The 19,880-nt window shown below is 39.7% G+C and overlaps 1 protein-coding gene across 1 annotated transcript in view; it reads right to left on the bottom strand.

The window, feature by feature from the left end:
* LOC126457375 (sodium/potassium-transporting ATPase subunit beta-2-like) overlaps positions 1-19,880 on the bottom strand; it is a 136,052-nt gene that overhangs the window by 28,227 nt on the left and 87,945 nt on the right. Inside the window, exons 2-4 of the mRNA XM_050093626.1 lie at positions 14,342-14,482; positions 12,289-12,408; positions 5,020-5,201 (exon numbers count right to left, since the gene is read on the bottom strand). Of these exons, the coding sequence (XP_049949583.1) occupies positions 5,020-5,201; positions 12,289-12,408; positions 14,342-14,482 (443 nt within the window). The remainder of the gene's footprint in view (positions 1-5,019; positions 5,202-12,288; positions 12,409-14,341; positions 14,483-19,880) is intronic.

The following is a 19,880-nucleotide window of genomic DNA, read 5'->3' as shown; positions in this document are numbered from 1 at the left end:
AATGATCAATTACTGCATGAATTTGCAGTCAATAACACTCACAGCCCAATTAACTGACTAAAATTGACAGGAGGTTGCTCAAATGGTTGAAAATTGAAGTTCCTTCTCCATATTATTACAATGAATAAAAAGTGAAACACCGTCTACAGCTCATGCTGTATCTGCTAAAATACCTGCTAATTCAGATGGCAAACATACATGAAAACATAAACAGTTATAAAATCAGCATTGGGTCAGAAAATGGCATACTGTCAATGGTGGGTTGCAGTAAGGTCAGAGGGGTGTGGCGTCTCCAGTTCACAAATGACAGCGATTAAAATGACAGTATTAAATATGCAGCATAGCTAAAAGTATTTCCTCACGATAGGAGGGACAAGAGAAAATCACCCAAGCCATGGGAAGGTGTTTAATTTCCTGAAGTTTGGAGAAGAACAGTGTTCATGCCAGAGAGATGCAATGTTCCCGAGTGCAGCAACACAAATATCATCTATAGGGACAGAACAGATGAAAGGGGTAGGTAGTTGGACTGCAGCTTGAGCAGCAACATCAGCAGCTTCACTCTCCAACACTCCAACATGATCAGCAATCCACATCAACAACATGGTGGCTCCATCATCAGTGAGTGAATGGAGGCATTATTGGATTCATTGCACTATAGGGTGGTAAGTGTATAGCAGACTGAGGCTTTGGAGTGAATGAATCTGAACATAATACAGGATTGAGAAACCTGTGCCGTTGGATGTACTAGGTGGCTTGATAGAGTTCAGAAAGCTCTGCAGTAAAAACAAGCATTGTTCTAGAAGCTGGTATCTAAAATGTTTATTGCAAATGGAAAAGAAACATCCAACATCAAGGTCAGTCTTAGAGCCATCAGTGTAGATGATGGTGCAAAGTTTGAGAACCTTACAGTAGTGGTAGGTTGAATCTAGAATAGTATCCTTGAGAAGTGAACTAACTTCTAGATGAACATAGACCTCAGCACAAAGCCAAAGTGGTAAAGGGCACTCACCCTTCGGGAATGTGGCAGGTAACATAGGGCCAAGCTTCCAAAGCAGTATACGAAAGGGAACTCTGGGAGGTTGCACTGACCCTGTATAGGTGGTCAAGGGAGTCGTAAAAAAAAAAGGATGCATAGGATAGTGGTTGAGCATAGAGAACAGACAGCATGAGTATCTGCTGGGGAGAGCATCATACTAGTATGACAGCAGTAGTTCAGCAGTGTCCGCATAGAGACTCATAACCAGGCTAGTGTAGGAAGCCCCCAATGACCAAACATATGCCTTTATAGTGTATTGTGTTGAAACTGCATAAAATAGACAATAGTGCAGATGAATAAATGAGACAGTCCATTTTTGATTGGACAGGGGATTGGTATAAATGGAGGATTTTCTGATCTGCTCTCCTTGAAGGACCATTTAAAACACACAGGATATTTAGAGGTCAGGTACAGCATTCTGCCATGTAAGATATGTGGGAGGACCAGCAGAGTTTCCTATCAAGCAGGAGCACCATGAATTTGTGGTTTCAACAAACAGAAGTGCAACAGGACACAGATATAAGGATGGTAGAAGAAACTCTGTACATTGCCAGAAGTTAAGGCAGACAGTTTTTTTCATGGAAAATTGGAAGTCATTGTCAATACTTCGTGAGTAAAGGTGTTTAAGACATCACTGACGTCATCACTCAAGTAAACATGTCCATTGACAGCTGCAGTAGATCCGAAAATCTTCGACAAAAAGAGAGCCTGAGATGGCTGGCTGGTGACAGTCCACAATACAGTTAAATGCTATGGCAAATAGCATTACGCTCAGGATAGAGGGCTGAGGCTGAGTCAAACCCACACAAACCCTGAAAACCCAGTGTTTTAAAAACTCGGGAATAAAATGGATCAGGCAGCCCTGCAAGCCCCATGAGTGAATTGTACAGAGGATGCCCCTTGTCCAGCAGGTATCATAAGCTTTCTCCAAATCAAAAAACACAGCTACAGCCTGGAATTTCTGCAGAAAATTGTTCATAACAGGAGGTGACAGGGTGATGAGATGATCAACTCCAGAGCAGTGTTTATGAAATCCACATTGTGCATTTGTTAGCAAATTCACAGACTTAAGCCACCATATCAGCCAACCAGTGATCATGTATACCACCATCTTGCAGACACTGCTGGTTAAGGAAACTGAGTGGTAGCTGAATGGAAGATGTTTGTCCTTATCAGGCTTGGGTATGGTCATTAGAGTGGCTTCAAGCCAGCATCTGGTAAACATGCCATCTGTCCAGGTGCAATTATATGTATGAAGGAGAAAGTGCTTGCCACCAAGAGAGAGGTGCTGCGCCATCAGAATGTGAACATCACCTGGCTCCGGAGCAGAGGATCGTGATGAAGTGAGAGCATGTTTCAGCTTCTTCATAGTAAAAATGGTATTGTAGCATTCATGATTCTGAGGGAAAGTATATCTCTCAAGTTGCCTATTCTCATTTCCAAAGAAGGAAGGCAGGATGGTAATGGGTGGAGCTTGAGATCTCTGCAAAGTATCTAACCAACATGTTGGAAATATCAATAGGGTCCACAATGGCATTACTCATTACCATCAGGCCAGGAACTGGGAGATGTACTTCAATTCCAGAAATCAAATGTAGGTTACCCCAAACTACAGAAGAGGTAATAAAATGGTTAAAAGAATTAGGAAAAGAGATCAAAGTAGTTTCCTGGTATCTCTGATAATGTGACAACACTTTGCATGAAACTATTTGTAATGAATACAGTTCTCCTTTGCGGGATGGTGTTCGGAGACACACAGAGCACATCTCCACAAGCAAATCACATCGCAGCATTCCTCATTCCATCAGGGGCCTGGTACACATCATGGTAAGGAAAAGGTTCTAGAGATTGAACATTCTATGGCAGTTAGAACAATATTTGTAAAGTACTCTACCTGCTCAACACTGCTGTAGAAAGGTTGTAATTTAATGTTGCCAATGAAGAGAAGGGCCTCCAATCAGCTTTAGAAAGCTGACAACTGGTCTTGCACACAGATGGTACATGAGTTAGCAGATGAATTACACACAGGAAATTATCACTAGAGTATGTATCGAAGAGGGTGGATGACTCTAGAAAGTGGGAAAGCTGTGCACTAAAGAATGCGAGATCCAGGTGTTAGATACTGTGTGTGTATGTGCAGATTCTGAAATAAATGTGGGTTTACCAGTATTTAGAGAAACAACAGTAAGATGGTTGAGGATATTTGCCAGGAAAGAGCCTCTTGGGCAGGTTCTCAGAGAGCCCCAAATGGAATGGTGGGTACTGAAGTCACCGAGTAGCAAAATGGGTTGAGGGTGCTGAGCAGTAAGCTCCAATGTGTGTGCCACGGTGAGATCAGATGACGGTTGTGTGTAGATATTACATGGAGGAAAGGTATAACTGGAGAGAGAAAGATGAATAGCAACAGCTTGTAGCTGGCTGTTCAATGAAATGGTCTGACTATGGTTGTTGTCCCAAATGGGTGTCAGGACACCCCAGTGAGCTGGAGTTAGTTCTTCAGAAGGAAAGTTGAAACATACTAGAGTGAAGTGTAAGAGATCAAAGCAGTCTTGGGGGCATAATTTTGTTTCTTGGAGGCATAAAACAACTGGGAGTTGTGATTGCAATATCAGCTGTAGGTCTGCCCTGTGTGATCTGATGCCATAAATGTTCCATTGGAGAACAGCCATATTAGATGATAGGAGATATTTCTCTTATAATGGGTAATTACTTTGGTGGCTTCTGAGTGGCAGATTTAAATTGTGCACTCTTACAGGGTTCTGAGGCTTGGGGATCACAATCCTCTTTCTTCAGAGGTACCTGTAACCTCCCTGGGTCAGTCAGATGACTTCAGAAGAATCAGTTGGTGATTCGCACTTGTCAAATGGAGGTTCATGGGACAAAGGTGTCATGCAGTATTACTGTTGTTGAGGATGTCCAAGTTGGTGAAGGGGAACTACATTCATCTTTGTTCGAATTCTTAATATCTTTGCATTTGACCGACGTGGACCCAGGTGTTAGCTGACCTGAGGCAAACAAGAAGTCATTGCGGGTGTATTACTGTTTCAATTTCCTTTCTGTTGGTTGCAGCACAAGTGACTTTACTGGTGTGGATGAAGGTTTCTTGGTGTGTTGAGGATTTGTAGGAGGGAGGTGATGATACCACTTTAGCACTAGGTGATTTCACAACCATAGCACTGAATTAGAGGTTGCAGTTCTGTGTGGCCATATCTTTCATGGGTTGTGATCCTTACACGATGATCTAGATGCTGGAAGTTACACATTACTCAGTCACCCTTTACATATCAAATGCATGGGCTGGCCTTCAAGCATGCACAGGAAGGAAGCAAACAAAAAGGGAGACCTCAAGTGTTGGAGGAGGCGGAGGAGGAGGAGGAGGAGGAGGAGGAGGAGGAGGAGGAGGAGGAGGAGGGGGGGAGAAATCAGAACAAGAAAGGAAAGAAAGACAAAAATGAAATCCACCTAGATCTTCCAATACTTTTACAAGTTGCAGTTTACTGATTGTGCAGAGGACACGATCCCCAAGGGAGAGGAGAAAATAGTAGGAGGGTAAGATATGCAGCATATAAAAGGAAAGAGTATTGCAAGAGCAGGATCCCATGTAGAATAAGTGTTACACATTCCACACACCACATTCGCTCCAGCTTTGTCCACCCTTTGTTGAGCACTATACCTTCCTTAATGTAACAGTTGCTGTTTGGACTGTCCTCAGCAAATGAAATAATATTAAAATCACATTCATTTTACTCAAAAAACTCAAGAACCTGATGTACTTTGTGAAGGATCCTGTTTGTTTATAAGAAACAGTTTATCCAATTTATCTATACCTGGACATGACACACTCTACTTAACACAATAGTGGGTGACTGATGGTGTGGCTGTGAGAGTGAATGAACACTATTTTACTAGTACTATTTTGTTACCTATTCTTTATGTTTACAGCAATATTACACACTATAATGCAAGTACAGATCCAGTTTTACCTTGTTCAATTTTACAAATATGCATGGAGCTGCTTTATGATAGTTGTACATGTTCTCGTGAGTGCATGGGTCCCAGGTTTTTATGTCAACATCACAAACCTGACCAGGACCAGGTGGCTTGTCATAATCACAGTTATATATGTTCTGTCCACGTCCTGGTGTGAGACCTGGGGTTTTGTATACTGTAACAGAAAGAAGTTCCTTAATTAATAACGGTAAACCAAAAGAGGTGTGTGTGTGTGTGTGTGTGTGTGTGTAGGAGGACTTTGCCTGAATGCTTTGATACTATAGCAGTCTTTCAACTGTTAGTAGTTCTGTGTTATTCTCTATGCAGCGAGTTACAAATAAAGTTTTTCTATAACTGTGTAGCATATCTGTATTGTTAAACCACATCCCAACAAATTTTGGGCCCAAGTTATACAAATCGTAAAAATGACACTTTTTGACTATGTGGAAACTTAAATTCATAAGCTGGAAAGTGCAGTGATGGATTTGTTAATATGACAAATATGTTGCATATGCCTGCTGCACACAGATTTCAACTACAAATTCTGTCATGTGATAAAGAGAACACAAGTCAAAGCACTACTCATCAGAAACAAGATTTGGGGATCGTATGTGGAGGCATGCTGCAACCTGCTTTGGCTGGTGAAGGGTCTCTCAGCTGCTGAAACTGCTTATGAAGCATGGGCAGTGGCAAATGTAAAAGCAAAGAGCAGACTTTATTTTACCTATCAATCACACTGAGCTGGAATAAGTAAAGAAATGCACTAAATCGCTTCAGGTACATCTTAAATTTGAATCATCTATTCCTCCAAAGGATTTGCTCATGAAACAACAATTTTCAAACTCCTCCCACTTCACAAAATGGAACCCAGTAATGATGTGACATAATATCTTACTGAATTCTTCAATGCTGTGGACAAGTTACAAGCAATAGATGTCAACATAAATGCTGACCTGTTGTCAGTCGTGCTGCTCTGCAGTCTTGCAGATAGCCACAACAATTTTAGTGCTGCTATTCAGCCCTGTGACAAATATAGGATGTCGAGATACTAAATATAAAAGCCTTGGAAGAACACAATGCAAAGATTGAGAAAGACAGTAGAAGCACAAATACCAAGGTGTTTGTTAAACTGGGTATATGTTTCATGAACAAGCCAAAAAATACTGTGAATTACAGTGGAAAATCAGTACAAAAATAAATAAACCAAAAAAAAAAAAAAAAAGGAAAAAAAAAAAAAAAAAGAAAAGAACAGTGTAGAAATGTGGCTTTCACAATAAGAAAAGATACATGAAATATGAGTGCTTTTTTGAGAAGAAACTAAGGGGCAAGATGTAAACAATGTCAACAAAGCTCATTGTTGGGGCTCTGAGCATTATGGGACTTAACTTCGATGGTCATCAGTCCCCTAGAACTTAGAACTACTTAACCCTAACTAAACTAAGGACATCACACAACACCCAGTCATCACGAGGCAGAGAAAATCCCTGACACTGCCGGGAATCGAACCCGGGCGCGGGAAGCGAGAACGCTACTGCACGACCACGAGCTGCGGACAAAGCTCATTGTAGTTTCTCTCTGAGTGAGCCTGCCCTGAAGCTTTGTGACTACAAGATTTTGTAGTGCATAGACAGTAGTTACACATCACACATGTGTAATGATCCTAAAGAGTTCACACATGTGACAGAAATACAGAAGACAAAAGCATTACACAACTAACAGATAACAATGACATATGCATCACAACTGCAGCCAATGGCATCAACACCGTAACACCAGGAAACATTATGTACTTGCCAAAACTCTGAACAAATCTCATTTTGGCAGCAAGTGTAGTCAATAAGCACACAGTGACATTTGAGAAAACGTGTGCAGTTATATGAGATACTAATGGTAAAGCAAAAATTTATTTTATTTACAAGAAAAAGGTTCAAAGGCATTTGTCACTGCTGAGCTAAAAGTTACGAAACGTGATATGCAGATCTGTCATGCTCAGTTAGACCACTTGAACTTGTGAGATATGATCAGAATACTCAAAAATAAGTATGTGACAGGTTTGAAACCTGCTGATTTTGCTCAATGCACTTTGTGTCTTGAAGGAAAAACTATATCAACTCCCTTCATTAAATGAGAAGGGAACTCAGTTGAACTTCTGGAGTTAATCCACTCTGACATCTGCAGACTGATGAGAGAAGCATCTTGAGGTACTTTTGAGATTTTTTGTGGGCTTTGTATACGACCCATAACAGATTGCGTCAAGGCCATTCTCTTTGACGTAAAGGAGAAGTTGTCAATGAGTTTGTTGTATTCAAAAACCTAGTTTAAAATCTGACTGGTAATAAAATTAAATCATTTTGGATAGTGATCTGACAATGGTAAGAAGTACTGCAATGAAATAATGAACTCCATCCTCAGAATGGCAGGCATACACCAATATCTCTCAGTTCCATACAGACCACAGCAGAATGTTGTTGCTGAATGAAAGCACCTTTAGTTGGGCGAAGTGACTTGTTGCATGCTGATTGAGGCTGGACTACTGCTATCCTTTTGGACCAGAGCCATCAACACAGTTAGCTTCATCTGAAATTGCTGCTTAACTGAAGGACTTTGTTATGGAACTCCACATGAGAAGTGACTGGAGAAAAAGCCTGACCTACATGTCTTTATGTGTTTTGTCAAAAGATGTCATCCTGAATAAATTGCCAAACAAAAGAATCTTCAATCCTAAAGGACATGTCCAAAAGAACAGATGCAATTTTGATCCTGCTGCCATTATGAATCAAGACTAAAAGGAATTAATGACATTTAACAGCTACAGGGCATTTATGTACCTCAGTGAGTTGAAAATTTGTGCTCAAACAGGATTTGAACCCACATCTCATGCTTAATAGGCAGATGCTCTGACTAACTAGCCATCTGGACAGTTTTCATTGCAACTGCGTGAACTACCTTATCATGCCTCCCATCAGACTAAAATTCACAGCTTGTCCACACACTACTTATGGAGTGCCTCTACCCATTATCCTGACTATTTGCGACATTTCATCAATAATCTTAAGAGGAATATTCAGTTTCACAAATGCTGACTGGGGAAGTTCTGATGTTGCTAGGAAATCATACAGGCTACAGTTTCACTTCATCCAGATCAGCAATCTCATGATGTTCATGCAAGCAGAGTGATGTTGCTCTTCCATCAACTGAAGAGGAGTACACAAGCCTCACTGAAGCAGCAAAGGAAGTGATTCATCTGTCAACATTCATGAAGGAGCTGCATTTAGGAAACTGTCATTCAATAACAATCAGTCAGCTGATACATTAGGACATAGCCCAGTTTTCCACTCAAAGGTGAAGCACATTAATAGAAAATATGACTCTACAAGAGTATCTGCTGAAACTGGAATATCAGCCAACAGAAGATCCTATGGTGATATGCTGAGGGTGGCTTTTCCTGCACCGAAGCAGGAGAAATGTGTTTAAGGACTTGAACTTAAATCTTAGAGCTACAAATGGAAGACTTTATTCTTAATTTATAACTGCCTGCAAAAATTGTGGGGGCATGGTGCAATCCAAATTTTACCACCGAGTAATTACAGTCAATTTGCCGGTAAAATTTTAAAATTCACAGTATTTTTTGTGTCTATACATGTTGCTACATGAAAATTGTCAAGTCAATTGTTCATAGATGTGTGTTATTCTCCATGCAGTGAGTCTGAATAAAGTTGTTTGCTAATTACATGTTGTGCCTGGACTGTCAAACCACATACCAACAATTATAGTATTGTCTACCAGGTCATTTCAACACAAGCAAGGGTGCCAATATACTTTTCTGTGGAATGCATGAAGCTACTTCTACATTTGTTGGCGACTCTCCATTCCAGATAAGACATTGCATCCTCCATACAAAGTCCCCAATCTAGCTGCAAATTATGTTCAGTAACCCACGATTGTACTTCTCCTTATGGATTTCAGTACATCACATGAAATAGCACTGAGTAGTGTTTCATATTGCCATTGTTTCGAGAATCCATATTGGTTGGTATGGATCAGGGGGAGAGGGGGGGGGTGTTGTCCATCTGTTTGGAATACCTCATTATGCAGTTATAGATTATTGCTGCAGTATTTTAAATCTTAAGAGTACTTGCTGAAGATTACATAGGAATTCATAGACATGTTTCTAGTATAGAAATTGTTGTTTTAGTCCAATCAGAATTTCAACACAGATGAACAGGGAACTGAGCCATGCTGCGGTTCACGTTGGTGCTGTTTGTAGATTTCCACACTCTGTTGGATGCTAGACGGCATTGTTTAGTTGGCATGGTTGCTGTTTGTCTTCTTCTCATGTTGACTAGCACCACTCAGTTTCGCAAGCATTGCCTGTCTGCTAGTGGCAGCAGTGGTGGTTATCTATGTGTAGTAACTGTTGCCCTATCTTTGGGGCAACATTGTCATTTTTCCAGGTCGTGTGAGTGGGCTGGTTCAGTTGGGGACTCAGGAGGAGGCAGGTCCGTGCAGTGCCAGAACACGCCGGGACCGCTGGCAGCACGCATGGACTGCCAGACAGTAAGAATGTGGTCATGAGGGTGTATGACCTCATCGTAAACCAGATGTAGCAAGCTTTAAGAGGAAAGCATTTCAATCCAAGTAGAGAAACCTCCACCATTGTGATATCTCGCAATTCTCCAGTGACTTTGGTTCGTGTTGCTGCTTGTAGTGTTGCTGAGGTGAAGAGCAGCAAGCAAAGTGCTTGGGGAAGGCAGATCTTATTAGCTTTCCTTGACTTCTTATTACTGTTTACTGCATTCAACTTGTTACAATTTGTCAAGTTCAACCAACAGTAATTTTTCTTGCCTGGTGGCCACTAACACCTCAGTTACCTGCCCTAGGGTTAGTGTATGTAACGGCAGTGTATGTTTCCTCATCTTGCCACTGCTGTCCACTAAGGCATGTAGTTTTGACAACTTTCTGGGTTGTAGGCCAGGGCCAGTTCGTGATTCTTCTACTCTTGTGGTAGTGATTCCTTTCTTGTTCTGGGCACTCTGAACACAGTGTTCTGGGAAGTAGTGCAGACCACTGGTTCTGGCCCTGGCATATTGTTCCATTGTTGAATTTGGTTTATTGGACGTCAGGTAGCTTCAGCAAGATCATCATTAGTCATTCGTTAGACTGCCACTAGTCTGAGTTACGATCTTGTGAAGTGAATGCAACTCTTGGCTGCCTATCTCATCGCTCGCGAAAGTGTTTGTTGGCAGACCTTCTCAGAGGTCAATTCCTGGAGCACTGTCTGTGGCCCCTTGGTTCTTGTAAGACGTGTGTGTTCTAAAATGAGGTCTAATGGCCAGTAGTTCAGTGTAATGCTCCTTCAGCCCTTCTGCAGGTATAATCTGCCTCAGTACCCTTTAAGCACCTTATGTACTTGCCCTTGTGTTTTATTATTGCATTATTTATTATAAAACCTCGTAATGCCTACATTAAATGTTATATATGTCTAGTTAATGGTTCTGGTCACCTTCTGGAATAAATCTAGCAGTGGAGTGTTTAGTGGGTGTTAAGGGTTGTGTTACAAAGATTACCATTATCTTATTTCACCCATTTGGTGATCAGTCGCTAATTTTTTAATTATCTTTGCTATTGTACTTGCTGTTTTACAGCAGGTTTCTAAATTTTTATATTATTGCCATTCCTGGCATGTAAGGCCTTCAGATCACAGTGGCTCGTTTTTAAAACCTTATCTTCTGTATCTGTATTTAATGGTGATTTGCTAAATTGTAACGCACTGAAAACACTATTATGTACACAGTTGTTTATTCCTTTATTGACAATGAGTGGTATTTTATTTATTGTTGAGTCTGGAATTACTGGTTTAAAATAAATTGTGTGCAAATGTGAAAGGCAATCAATAGTAACTGATCACGGCCCCATCCACAATCTTAACTGATTCCTGCCTTTCCTTGACTACCAGGTTTCAGGAACTTTAACAGAAACTGCTATATGAAAGAGTATTTTGGAAAACTGTTTGGTAAATCAAGATAATTTGTATTCAAGTTAGACTGTGCAAGATGTCTTACATAGGTATCTTGAAAGTAATATGGAAAGATGTGATACCTGACAACTCTCTTAAAATTGAATATGTTGCATTGATGACATCCACAGACTTACCACAATTATCTTACTCTGGGTAATTCAATGACCAATGAGATTTTTAAGAAATCATTTCATTGTGAAAATTATTGTTATAAAAGTAATTTTTTGTTCTTTTTTCTTTTCATTTTTTGGCTGTGAAAAAAAATGTTTGAGGACAGATGACTGTACATGTTTTGGATGTAAGGGTACACCACAAAGGTGGGGGTGTGGGGTGGGGGGAGTGTCTGGTTTTTAGCTATAATTTTGCTATTATGTTACATAATTTTATCCATGTTGACTCCCTATAACAATTACACTTATCAGATCACTGAATAGTATAATAATAATAAGTTGTTATTATAATTATTCTGTGAGAACTCCAACTTTTACTAAAGAGGGGCTGAATGCAAATGTCTGAAACCTAGAATGATTTGTTACAATTGCAAGGAATGACAAAAAAAAAATTAGTAATAAAACTGTCCAAAAAGTATGTTAAATTTACCACAAGTCAGTCACAGAAATACATTTCACGTCCATTATGAAAAGATTTCATGTTTTAATACAATTACCACTAAAATAGATGAAAACTATGAATAACTGCGATTGGATGTGACGGTTTTGTGTAATAGCAAGATCTTAACATAAACTGAAGTAAAGGAAATTGCACTGACACATAATTTGTGGACACCAGTTAAGAACACGAGTAATGTACCGGTATCAGATTGATAAATATATTTAATCTGAATAGCATGTTATCAGCACAAAAAGTGATTAAATATTTGCTTTTGTAACAAGCAGAGTTGTGAGATACATCTAAATTAATCTTCATGAATGGACCTTCAATTGATATTTAGGTACAGACGAAAAAGTCTTAAAAATGGCATTCCCATAAGGAAGTATGTCACATAATTATCAATTTTACTAGATAAGCACTAGTTTATAACTGGATGATTCCATACTTAACAGTAGTCATCTATACTGGCAACTTCTGCCTGTTAATGTATAACTTGACTCATTCCACATCCTTGAAGATACTCTTTCACAGTGTGCTTTACGAAATGATATACGAATGAATGAACAAGAAAAATCACTGTTTAATATAAATTTCATTAAGTTACAGCCTCTCAAAAAATAGCACACAATACCTTCTAAAAATTTATCCAAGCTGTCTGTCCAGTGTTGGAAATTAACTTTCTGAGTACCTTTGTACCAAATTAATGTACTCTCCACATTTTCTTCTGGTGGCATAGGGCGGAATCCAAGACCTATAACAACATTAAAAAAGATTGTTATGAAATTAAAAATAGTGACAACTTGCAGAAAATAAGTTATGTTGCAAAATATAATTGTATCACTCCATAGTTTTGACTTGCGTAATATTTTGTTTGTGTCTCAAACAGGACAGCAAAAACTGTGCACCTCTCCCACTCCCACTCACACATTCATTGTAGACTCTGGCAGTTTCAAAAGGTAATTAAGTGTAGGTAAATGTATTTGAGGTTAACTAACCTTATACTATGACATACTTCAGAGCAAATGTAGCCACACACCAAGAAGCAGAACTGTTAAGTTAGCTTTTGGAATAATCCTTATTTGAGCGGGAGTACACACATGGGGGAGGAGCGGTGAGGCAAGAGGGGTCACTTGGTCCCTGCCGGAGTCTGTACCTGGACATTTAATGCATTACTGAATTCACATGTTTCTAGAAATAATGGTGTGTGATGGGAAGTACAGTGTATTTAGCAATAATTATATAACTTAGGACTGCTTGTATTTCATGCACTATACAGGAGAAATTGTGTCATTTTTTGGTGTGGTGACAGTTCTCACATCATTGGACACAAACAGCCACCATGCTCTTTTGTCACTTCCTTGGACAGTCTCTATTAAGTTGCTGGAAAGGACAGACCTAATATACTGGTGTGCAGAGATCACAAATTCTCAGGGCAATGCTATCCTCCATTACCAGTGCAACATGAACTAGACTGTAATCTATCTATCTATCTATCTATCTATCTATCTATCTATCCTAAAAATATCAGTCCCTAGTTTTCACAAGGACACTCACATCTGTACATTCCATAACTTAATCAGAACAATAATTAACCTCTCTCTGTGCACAAGCAATACCTATCCTGGCTTAGTGGTACATTCAGTTATGAAGTGAGTTATTTAGACCCCAAAGAACAACCTTATTTTGTACTGTGGGTGTGCTCATCTGTGCTTCATGTGTGGAGATCAGAAAGAGAGAGAGCCATTTTCTCTACTACAAAAGGGACAAAAGTATGAAATTTTAAGGTTGAAAAACAAGTCCTCTCCAGGAATAGGCATTTTGTTGAATTCTGTCGAGTCCAATACATCAAACATGCAGTTATACTGTTATAAATACTGCAACCAATCTGGCATGGCTACACAGTAATATGACCAATCAGGGAGACAAGAATCTTTTTCATTCAGTCTTTGACTTAAGTCTGATCTATTGGCCACTTTAACATTGGCTTTGGGTGGCTGCTTCTTTATAGGTTACAATTCATGCAAACAACCCAAAAATGAGCTTTGGCATCATTTTTTTACAGCATCAAAGTTGTACAAGTAATTTTTGAAGTTTATGTCTTGTTTCTACATTCTGAAAAGTATTAATTAGGGGCATTTTAGCTCATTTTGTCACCTTTCAGTCATTGTAATTCAGTTTCTCAAAAAATTTAGTCTGTGAATAACTGTGACTCCTTTACTTCTTGTTGAATTACTTCTTGGCACATGGATCACCATTAAATTAACCAAATCAGTTATGGCATATAAAAAAATGGCAGCTTTAGACTGTTGGCCACAACTTGGATAAATTTCTGCAGATAAGCATTTCTGACATCATAGAGCACATGTGGATTGAGATGTTTATGCATTGGACCTAACTCTGATCAACCTTCATGAACTGTGGGCAGAAGTTGTGTGATCATGGATCAGAATGATTTCCCCATCATTTGTTGGCTGTTCAAGTCCGTGTCATGATTGGTTGCTGCTGTCAGCAGGACAGAAGAGCTACAAGCTATTAGTTAAGTGTGTACAACTCAACTGCTCATGAGTTTGTTACATAATTCACATATTTTTAATAAAACTAACACCTCTTATTTTCTTATATCTACAAACAAAAATGGCTAAAGTTAGAATTTATACAGAAGTACCTGTACTTTTGAGGTTTACCTGGTGATGTTCCAATCAGAGAACTTGATTGAGTCCATCTCGGTATTCTAGGATCCAATGTCTGATAAAATACCCACAGACAGATGGCAAAGAGGGCAGCAAGGCACGTGTAGAATATGAAGTAGAAGAGCCCAATTTTAGCTGAAAATTAAATGAATTTAAACTAGAAAATTGGCAAGACCAAAATCTAACCTAAAACTAAAATTATATCAACATTACTGAGAAAACAGATTTGAAACAAATACTGGAACTTTAGCTGCTTCTATCAAGTGAAGCACAAACCTATATTGCTAAGGCAAGCAATTCATTTGGGGAGCTTTATTCTAAGATATATTTTTATTACCATGTTTCTATTAAGTTATATTTTAGCCCAGCTCTTCTGTAGCATGAGGAAGAAAATTTATTACTTCAGTCAAATGGAACATGCAATGATGTATTACAGTGCTTAGCTTTTACTTTGTGTCAGTATCCAAGTTATACATACAGACAAATACTGAATCAGGAAAACAGCTGACACCTTATTTATGAGACTGCTTCAAGTTGGACACAAAACCTTGCTGATTTAAATCATTGAGATACCCACAAGAATTCTAACTAAATATTGGATCAGTTTCTGTTCTAGAAACTATTCTTAATGTAAACCAGACATCTATGCAAAAAACATTTAGCTGGAGAACAAAGGAATCAGCATCTGTCAGAACTGTATACTTCATTGCGAAATAGGTCTATCAAGAACAAAAAACACCATTATGCTGAAACTACGAAACCATAACACAACTGTTTAACAACAAGGTATTTCATTCTACATAAATTAACAGTAGCATTCTAATTTCTAATACAGGGAGATGGGCCAGACTCACACTGAATCCATGCACTGATTTAATAACCAAAGGTACAATAGACACAGTGGAACATGTGTAATTTTTTTCCAGTGTTTCTACATGCATCTAGCTAATCGGGAAGCTGTTTTCCTGTCACCACCTTGCAATATTTTTTTAACAGAACTCATTTCTTCTAGCCAATAGTTAACGAGTTATACAGAAGAGACATCCATAAGAATCCACAACAACAATTTTAACAAAAACTGTGTTTTATTATGGCATGCCCTGATTCTTATTACATATGTTGTAGATTTACACCAATGACTACTCAACTGTCAATGGTTCCTTCTATTGCCAGCTACCTGTTTCTGGATACCTTGTCTGCTGCCAAAATAATCTGTCCCTTTTTATGGTGACCCCCACTCCATGGACCATCTCACCTGTTCTTTCTAGGGATTCCCAGTTTTATCTTTTATCTACCAATATAATTTTAAGATCCTTAAATATCGTATAACCCCATCCTAGATTCAATTAATAACTTTTTTTGTTTTTGTTTTTTTTATGTTTTTTGTTTTTTTTTGTTTTTACTTTATGGTACTGCATTCCATATGTACAATTTCAGAAATCTTGTCCACGGTACTGTTCAGTATTTGACACAAGCAGTTTTCTGTGAAAACAATCATTGGTCACTATCTTCACATAATGCTTCTGTTTTGACTATCTCATATAATCTTGCATCCTTCATTGTAGATTTGTAACATTTCTATTTTCATTTCCTGCTTCTGATGATGAGAGTCATTTTCCTTTCTATTCTTCACTACTTTCATTTCTCTGTATCTTTGTTACCATTGCACTGTTATCAAAATATAAAAACTCATGCATAAATGGTGATCACATAGGAAATGTGTATCATATTTGACAGTAGACATGTTCCATGTCTAGTGAGTTATGACCATAATTACATAAACTTTAAAATACGTACTGGTAAGTAACCAACAATATGAAATTTTGTAACAGTATTAGGTCACCTTAATATCACTCAATTTGAACTAAGTTCCCATTTGATATTCTGCTAAATTCATTTTTGTCTGTTTTCAGTATAGGGTCTAGCACTTTGGCATTTGACATTCAATTTGTAATCTGATATTTGCCTACAACATTTTACAAAAACTCAGACAGAATGTTTTTGAAGGCTTAAGGAAAGGAAGAAAAAAACATTAAATTCTAATGTTAATAATTCATGAAAAGCACCTCAGCAATGTTACTACACATTTATTGTGCTACAACTGGTTTCGTTTATAGAATATCTTTAGGTTGCAATCTGAAGATGTTCTACAATTGAAACTAGTTGTAACACCATAAATGGTTAATAACACAGCTGAGGTGGCTTTCGTTAACCCTTAATGGTATTGTCAGCCTTTGTGCTCAACTTGATCAAGATTAGAATTTAACATGCCACCAGGACGTGTGGTCTTTAGAGCCACAGCAAAAGCTCTGTTTAGGGAAGGATATTGCCCATGTAATTTCAATGGAATCCTGCTCACATCTGCCTGATGCAATATTGGGAAAGTAGGAAAACACAGTTTGTGCGAGGAGAAGGGTATCTGAACGACTACTGTACCGAATAAAGTTCTCATGTTCTGTGTTTAAGAAAATGATCTGGTACAGTAGGTTTTGGATAGCCAGCAATTTTTTTTTCCTTCTGAAGCTCTTCACTTGGTCTTCTTCAGTATCAACTAGCTCCATAAAGATGTTTGTAGACTGTAGCTGCATATTTGGGACTGCTAAAGATAATCTAATAGTCTAAAGTTAACTGTTGGCAGTGTTTTCTTTCGGAGTTCATGTGAATGCACAGGCTGTGGATGGGTAGAGGGAAGAGGTATTTTATATTCATACACACTTTTGCAGATGTATGCCACTGAAGGATAGTTACTGAGTCACTTAGCAACGTAGGCAGTCTTCTAAGTTAAATATGCTGCCATGGCCAAAATCAATTTTAACAACATCCTTTTGGGCATCAGGCAGGGTCAATTTTTTAAACACTAAAGACACAGTGCCCAAAACTAATTTATATAAACTGACCATTTTTGTTCCACTTTCCAACCTTCAGATCATACCACACCATTTCAACATAGTACATGGTACTGACTTCAAAGAGCTTTCACTCACCAAGCACTAAAGCAGAAATTAAGTTTAAAACCTGTAGCTACATCAAGGCTAATAGAAGCTTATGAAAGCTTTAGAGTATTCACAGAATAAATCACTGTGTTCACCACCATTTTCTCGTCCCTGCGAAACAATATTTACACTGGAGGATGGAACAGAACAAATAAAAAGGAGCATTGAAGCATTCGATCAGAACACTTAAGTTTATTTGTAGCTAAAATTGTCGGCTAATTGATTTCTTTTGACAAAACGCTAGTTATAGTCGCAATCCAGTCCTTGAGATTCACATCCTATTATTTTGTATGGTCGGCGATGGTGATGAAGCAGGAAGCAGCTAGGAAACTAAGAACGTGTGCGCGTTTGAATTTTTACACAAGCGTGAAAATCGCGGTGATCCCGCAATCATCACCGAAATGCAGCTGCAGCATTCTTTAGTCTTCTTTGAAATTATACAAATTTTGGTTGACTCTTTTCGCTCGCTGTTCACAGCAATTAAAGGATTACTGCATAGCAAGACGTTAACTGACAACTGTTTTGCTGCAGTAGTAACACGAGTTCCCGTCAGATCACGAAAGTTGATCGCTGTCGAGCTTAGGTCGCACTGGATGAGTGACCCCCGGATCTGTCCTTTTAGGAAACGGGGTACACTCGGCGCTCGGAGGCCAGTTAAGAAGCTACTCGACTGAGAAGTAGCGGCTACTGTCACGAGAACTGACAATGGCCGATAGAGCGATGTGGTGGCTACGTGTCCCACCAAATCCGCATCCAATGAAGCCTATCGGCGAAGGATGACAAGCTGTCAGTCGGTACCGTTGGGCCCTCCGAGGCCTGTTCGGAGATACGTCATTCTGTACTCTTCAAGTCACCGTAAGGTACGTGGTTGAGGATATTTGTGATACCACTAACTTTTCTCCTTTCCCTTTTCCATCCGCGAATGGAGCGCAAGGAGAATGATTGTCGGTAAACCACCCTCACATAATTTATTCGATTTTCGTCTGGTGTCCATTTGAAGAGCCTAAAGGAAGCGCACACGCGTTTTATGTTGCCCGACTCTTGCGGAACATAATCTCTCAGAAATTTAACAACACACTTAGCCGTGATGCACAAGACCTCCCGTGTAGCGTCTGCCAGCGTAGTTTGTTCAGAATTTCCGTGACACTCCCGCTGACTAAACGATCCTAAACGAACAAAAAGTCTCTCTCTTCGCTGGATGTTATCTCTTCTATTAAGGATCCCACAGTGATTATCGATATTCAAGAATTGGTTGCACGAGTGTTTCATAAACCATTTATTTCGTAGATGAATTATATTTAGTTATGATTCTTCAAATAGTTCAAATGGCTCTGAGCACTATGGGACTTAACATCTTAGGTCATCAGTCCCCAAGAACTTAGAACTACTTAAACCTAACTAACCTAAGGATATCACACACATCCATGCCCGAGGCAGGATTCGAACCTGCGACTGTAGCGGGCACAGTGCCAGACTGAAGCGCCTAAAACCGATCGGCCACATCGGCCGGCTATGATTCTTCCAATGAATGTCTGGCACCTACTTTCCTCAAAAATTGTTTATGTGGTCATTCAACTTCCGGTCGCTCAGAACGGTTGCACTTGTACTCCGATTAAAACTGCTCTGTGACTGACGGTTGAGAGAGTCGCTTTGTGGGGGCCAACAGCCATCCAATCTTAATTCTTTCTGGAACTCCACATTCTCGTTGTGTTCAGAGTAACGTACGAGTACTTCAGTGCCTTATGAAGTGCGGCTGGCTGCATGCCGGCAACGCTGCGCCACACCACTGCAAGAAGTTAATCACAAAGTAAATTTGACCAGAGTACAGATATTTTATGCTGTTTACAATGATCCGTCGGCAATAATGTGATCTAACAGTAGTAGATTTCTTCGGCTATTTAAGCGTATTAGTTAGGGTCAACTGCGACATACCCTGCAGCAATCTTCAATCCTCCGCAGGTCTTCCTGTAGTTGGCTACAGTCTTCTGGCCTTTGCTACCTTCCTACAGACAATAGCACAGTCTAATATATATATATATATATATATATATATACTCCTGGAAATGGAAAAAAGAACACATTGACACCGGTGTGTCAGATCCACCATACTTGCTCCGGACACTGCGAGAGGGCTGTACAAGCAATGATCACACGCACGGCACAGCGGACACACCAGGAACCGCGGTGTTGGCCGTCGAATGGCGCTAGCTGCGCAGCATTAGTGCACCGCCGCCGTCAGTGTCAGCCAGTTTGCCGTGGCATACGGAGATCCATCGCAGTCTTTAACACTGGTAGCATGCCGCGACAGCGTGGACGTGAACCGTATGTGCAGTTGACGGACTTTGAGCGAGGGCGTATAGTGGGCATGCGGGAGGCCGGGTGGACGTACCGCCGAATTGCTCAGCACGTGGGCCGTGAGGTCTCCACAGTACATCGATGTTGTCGCCAGTGGTCGACGGAAGGTGCACGTGCCCGTCGACCCGGGACCGGACCGCAGCGACGCACGGATGCACGCCAAGACCGTAGGATCCTACGCAGTG

The sequence above is a fragment of the Schistocerca serialis genome, chromosome 2 (assembly GCF_023864345.2).
Source record: "Schistocerca serialis cubense isolate TAMUIC-IGC-003099 chromosome 2, iqSchSeri2.2, whole genome shotgun sequence".
Classification (NCBI taxonomy): Eukaryota; Metazoa; Arthropoda; class Insecta; order Orthoptera; family Acrididae; genus Schistocerca; species Schistocerca serialis.
Note: the sequence above shows the minus strand (reverse complement) of the source record. Positions and strands in the feature narration are given on the sequence as shown.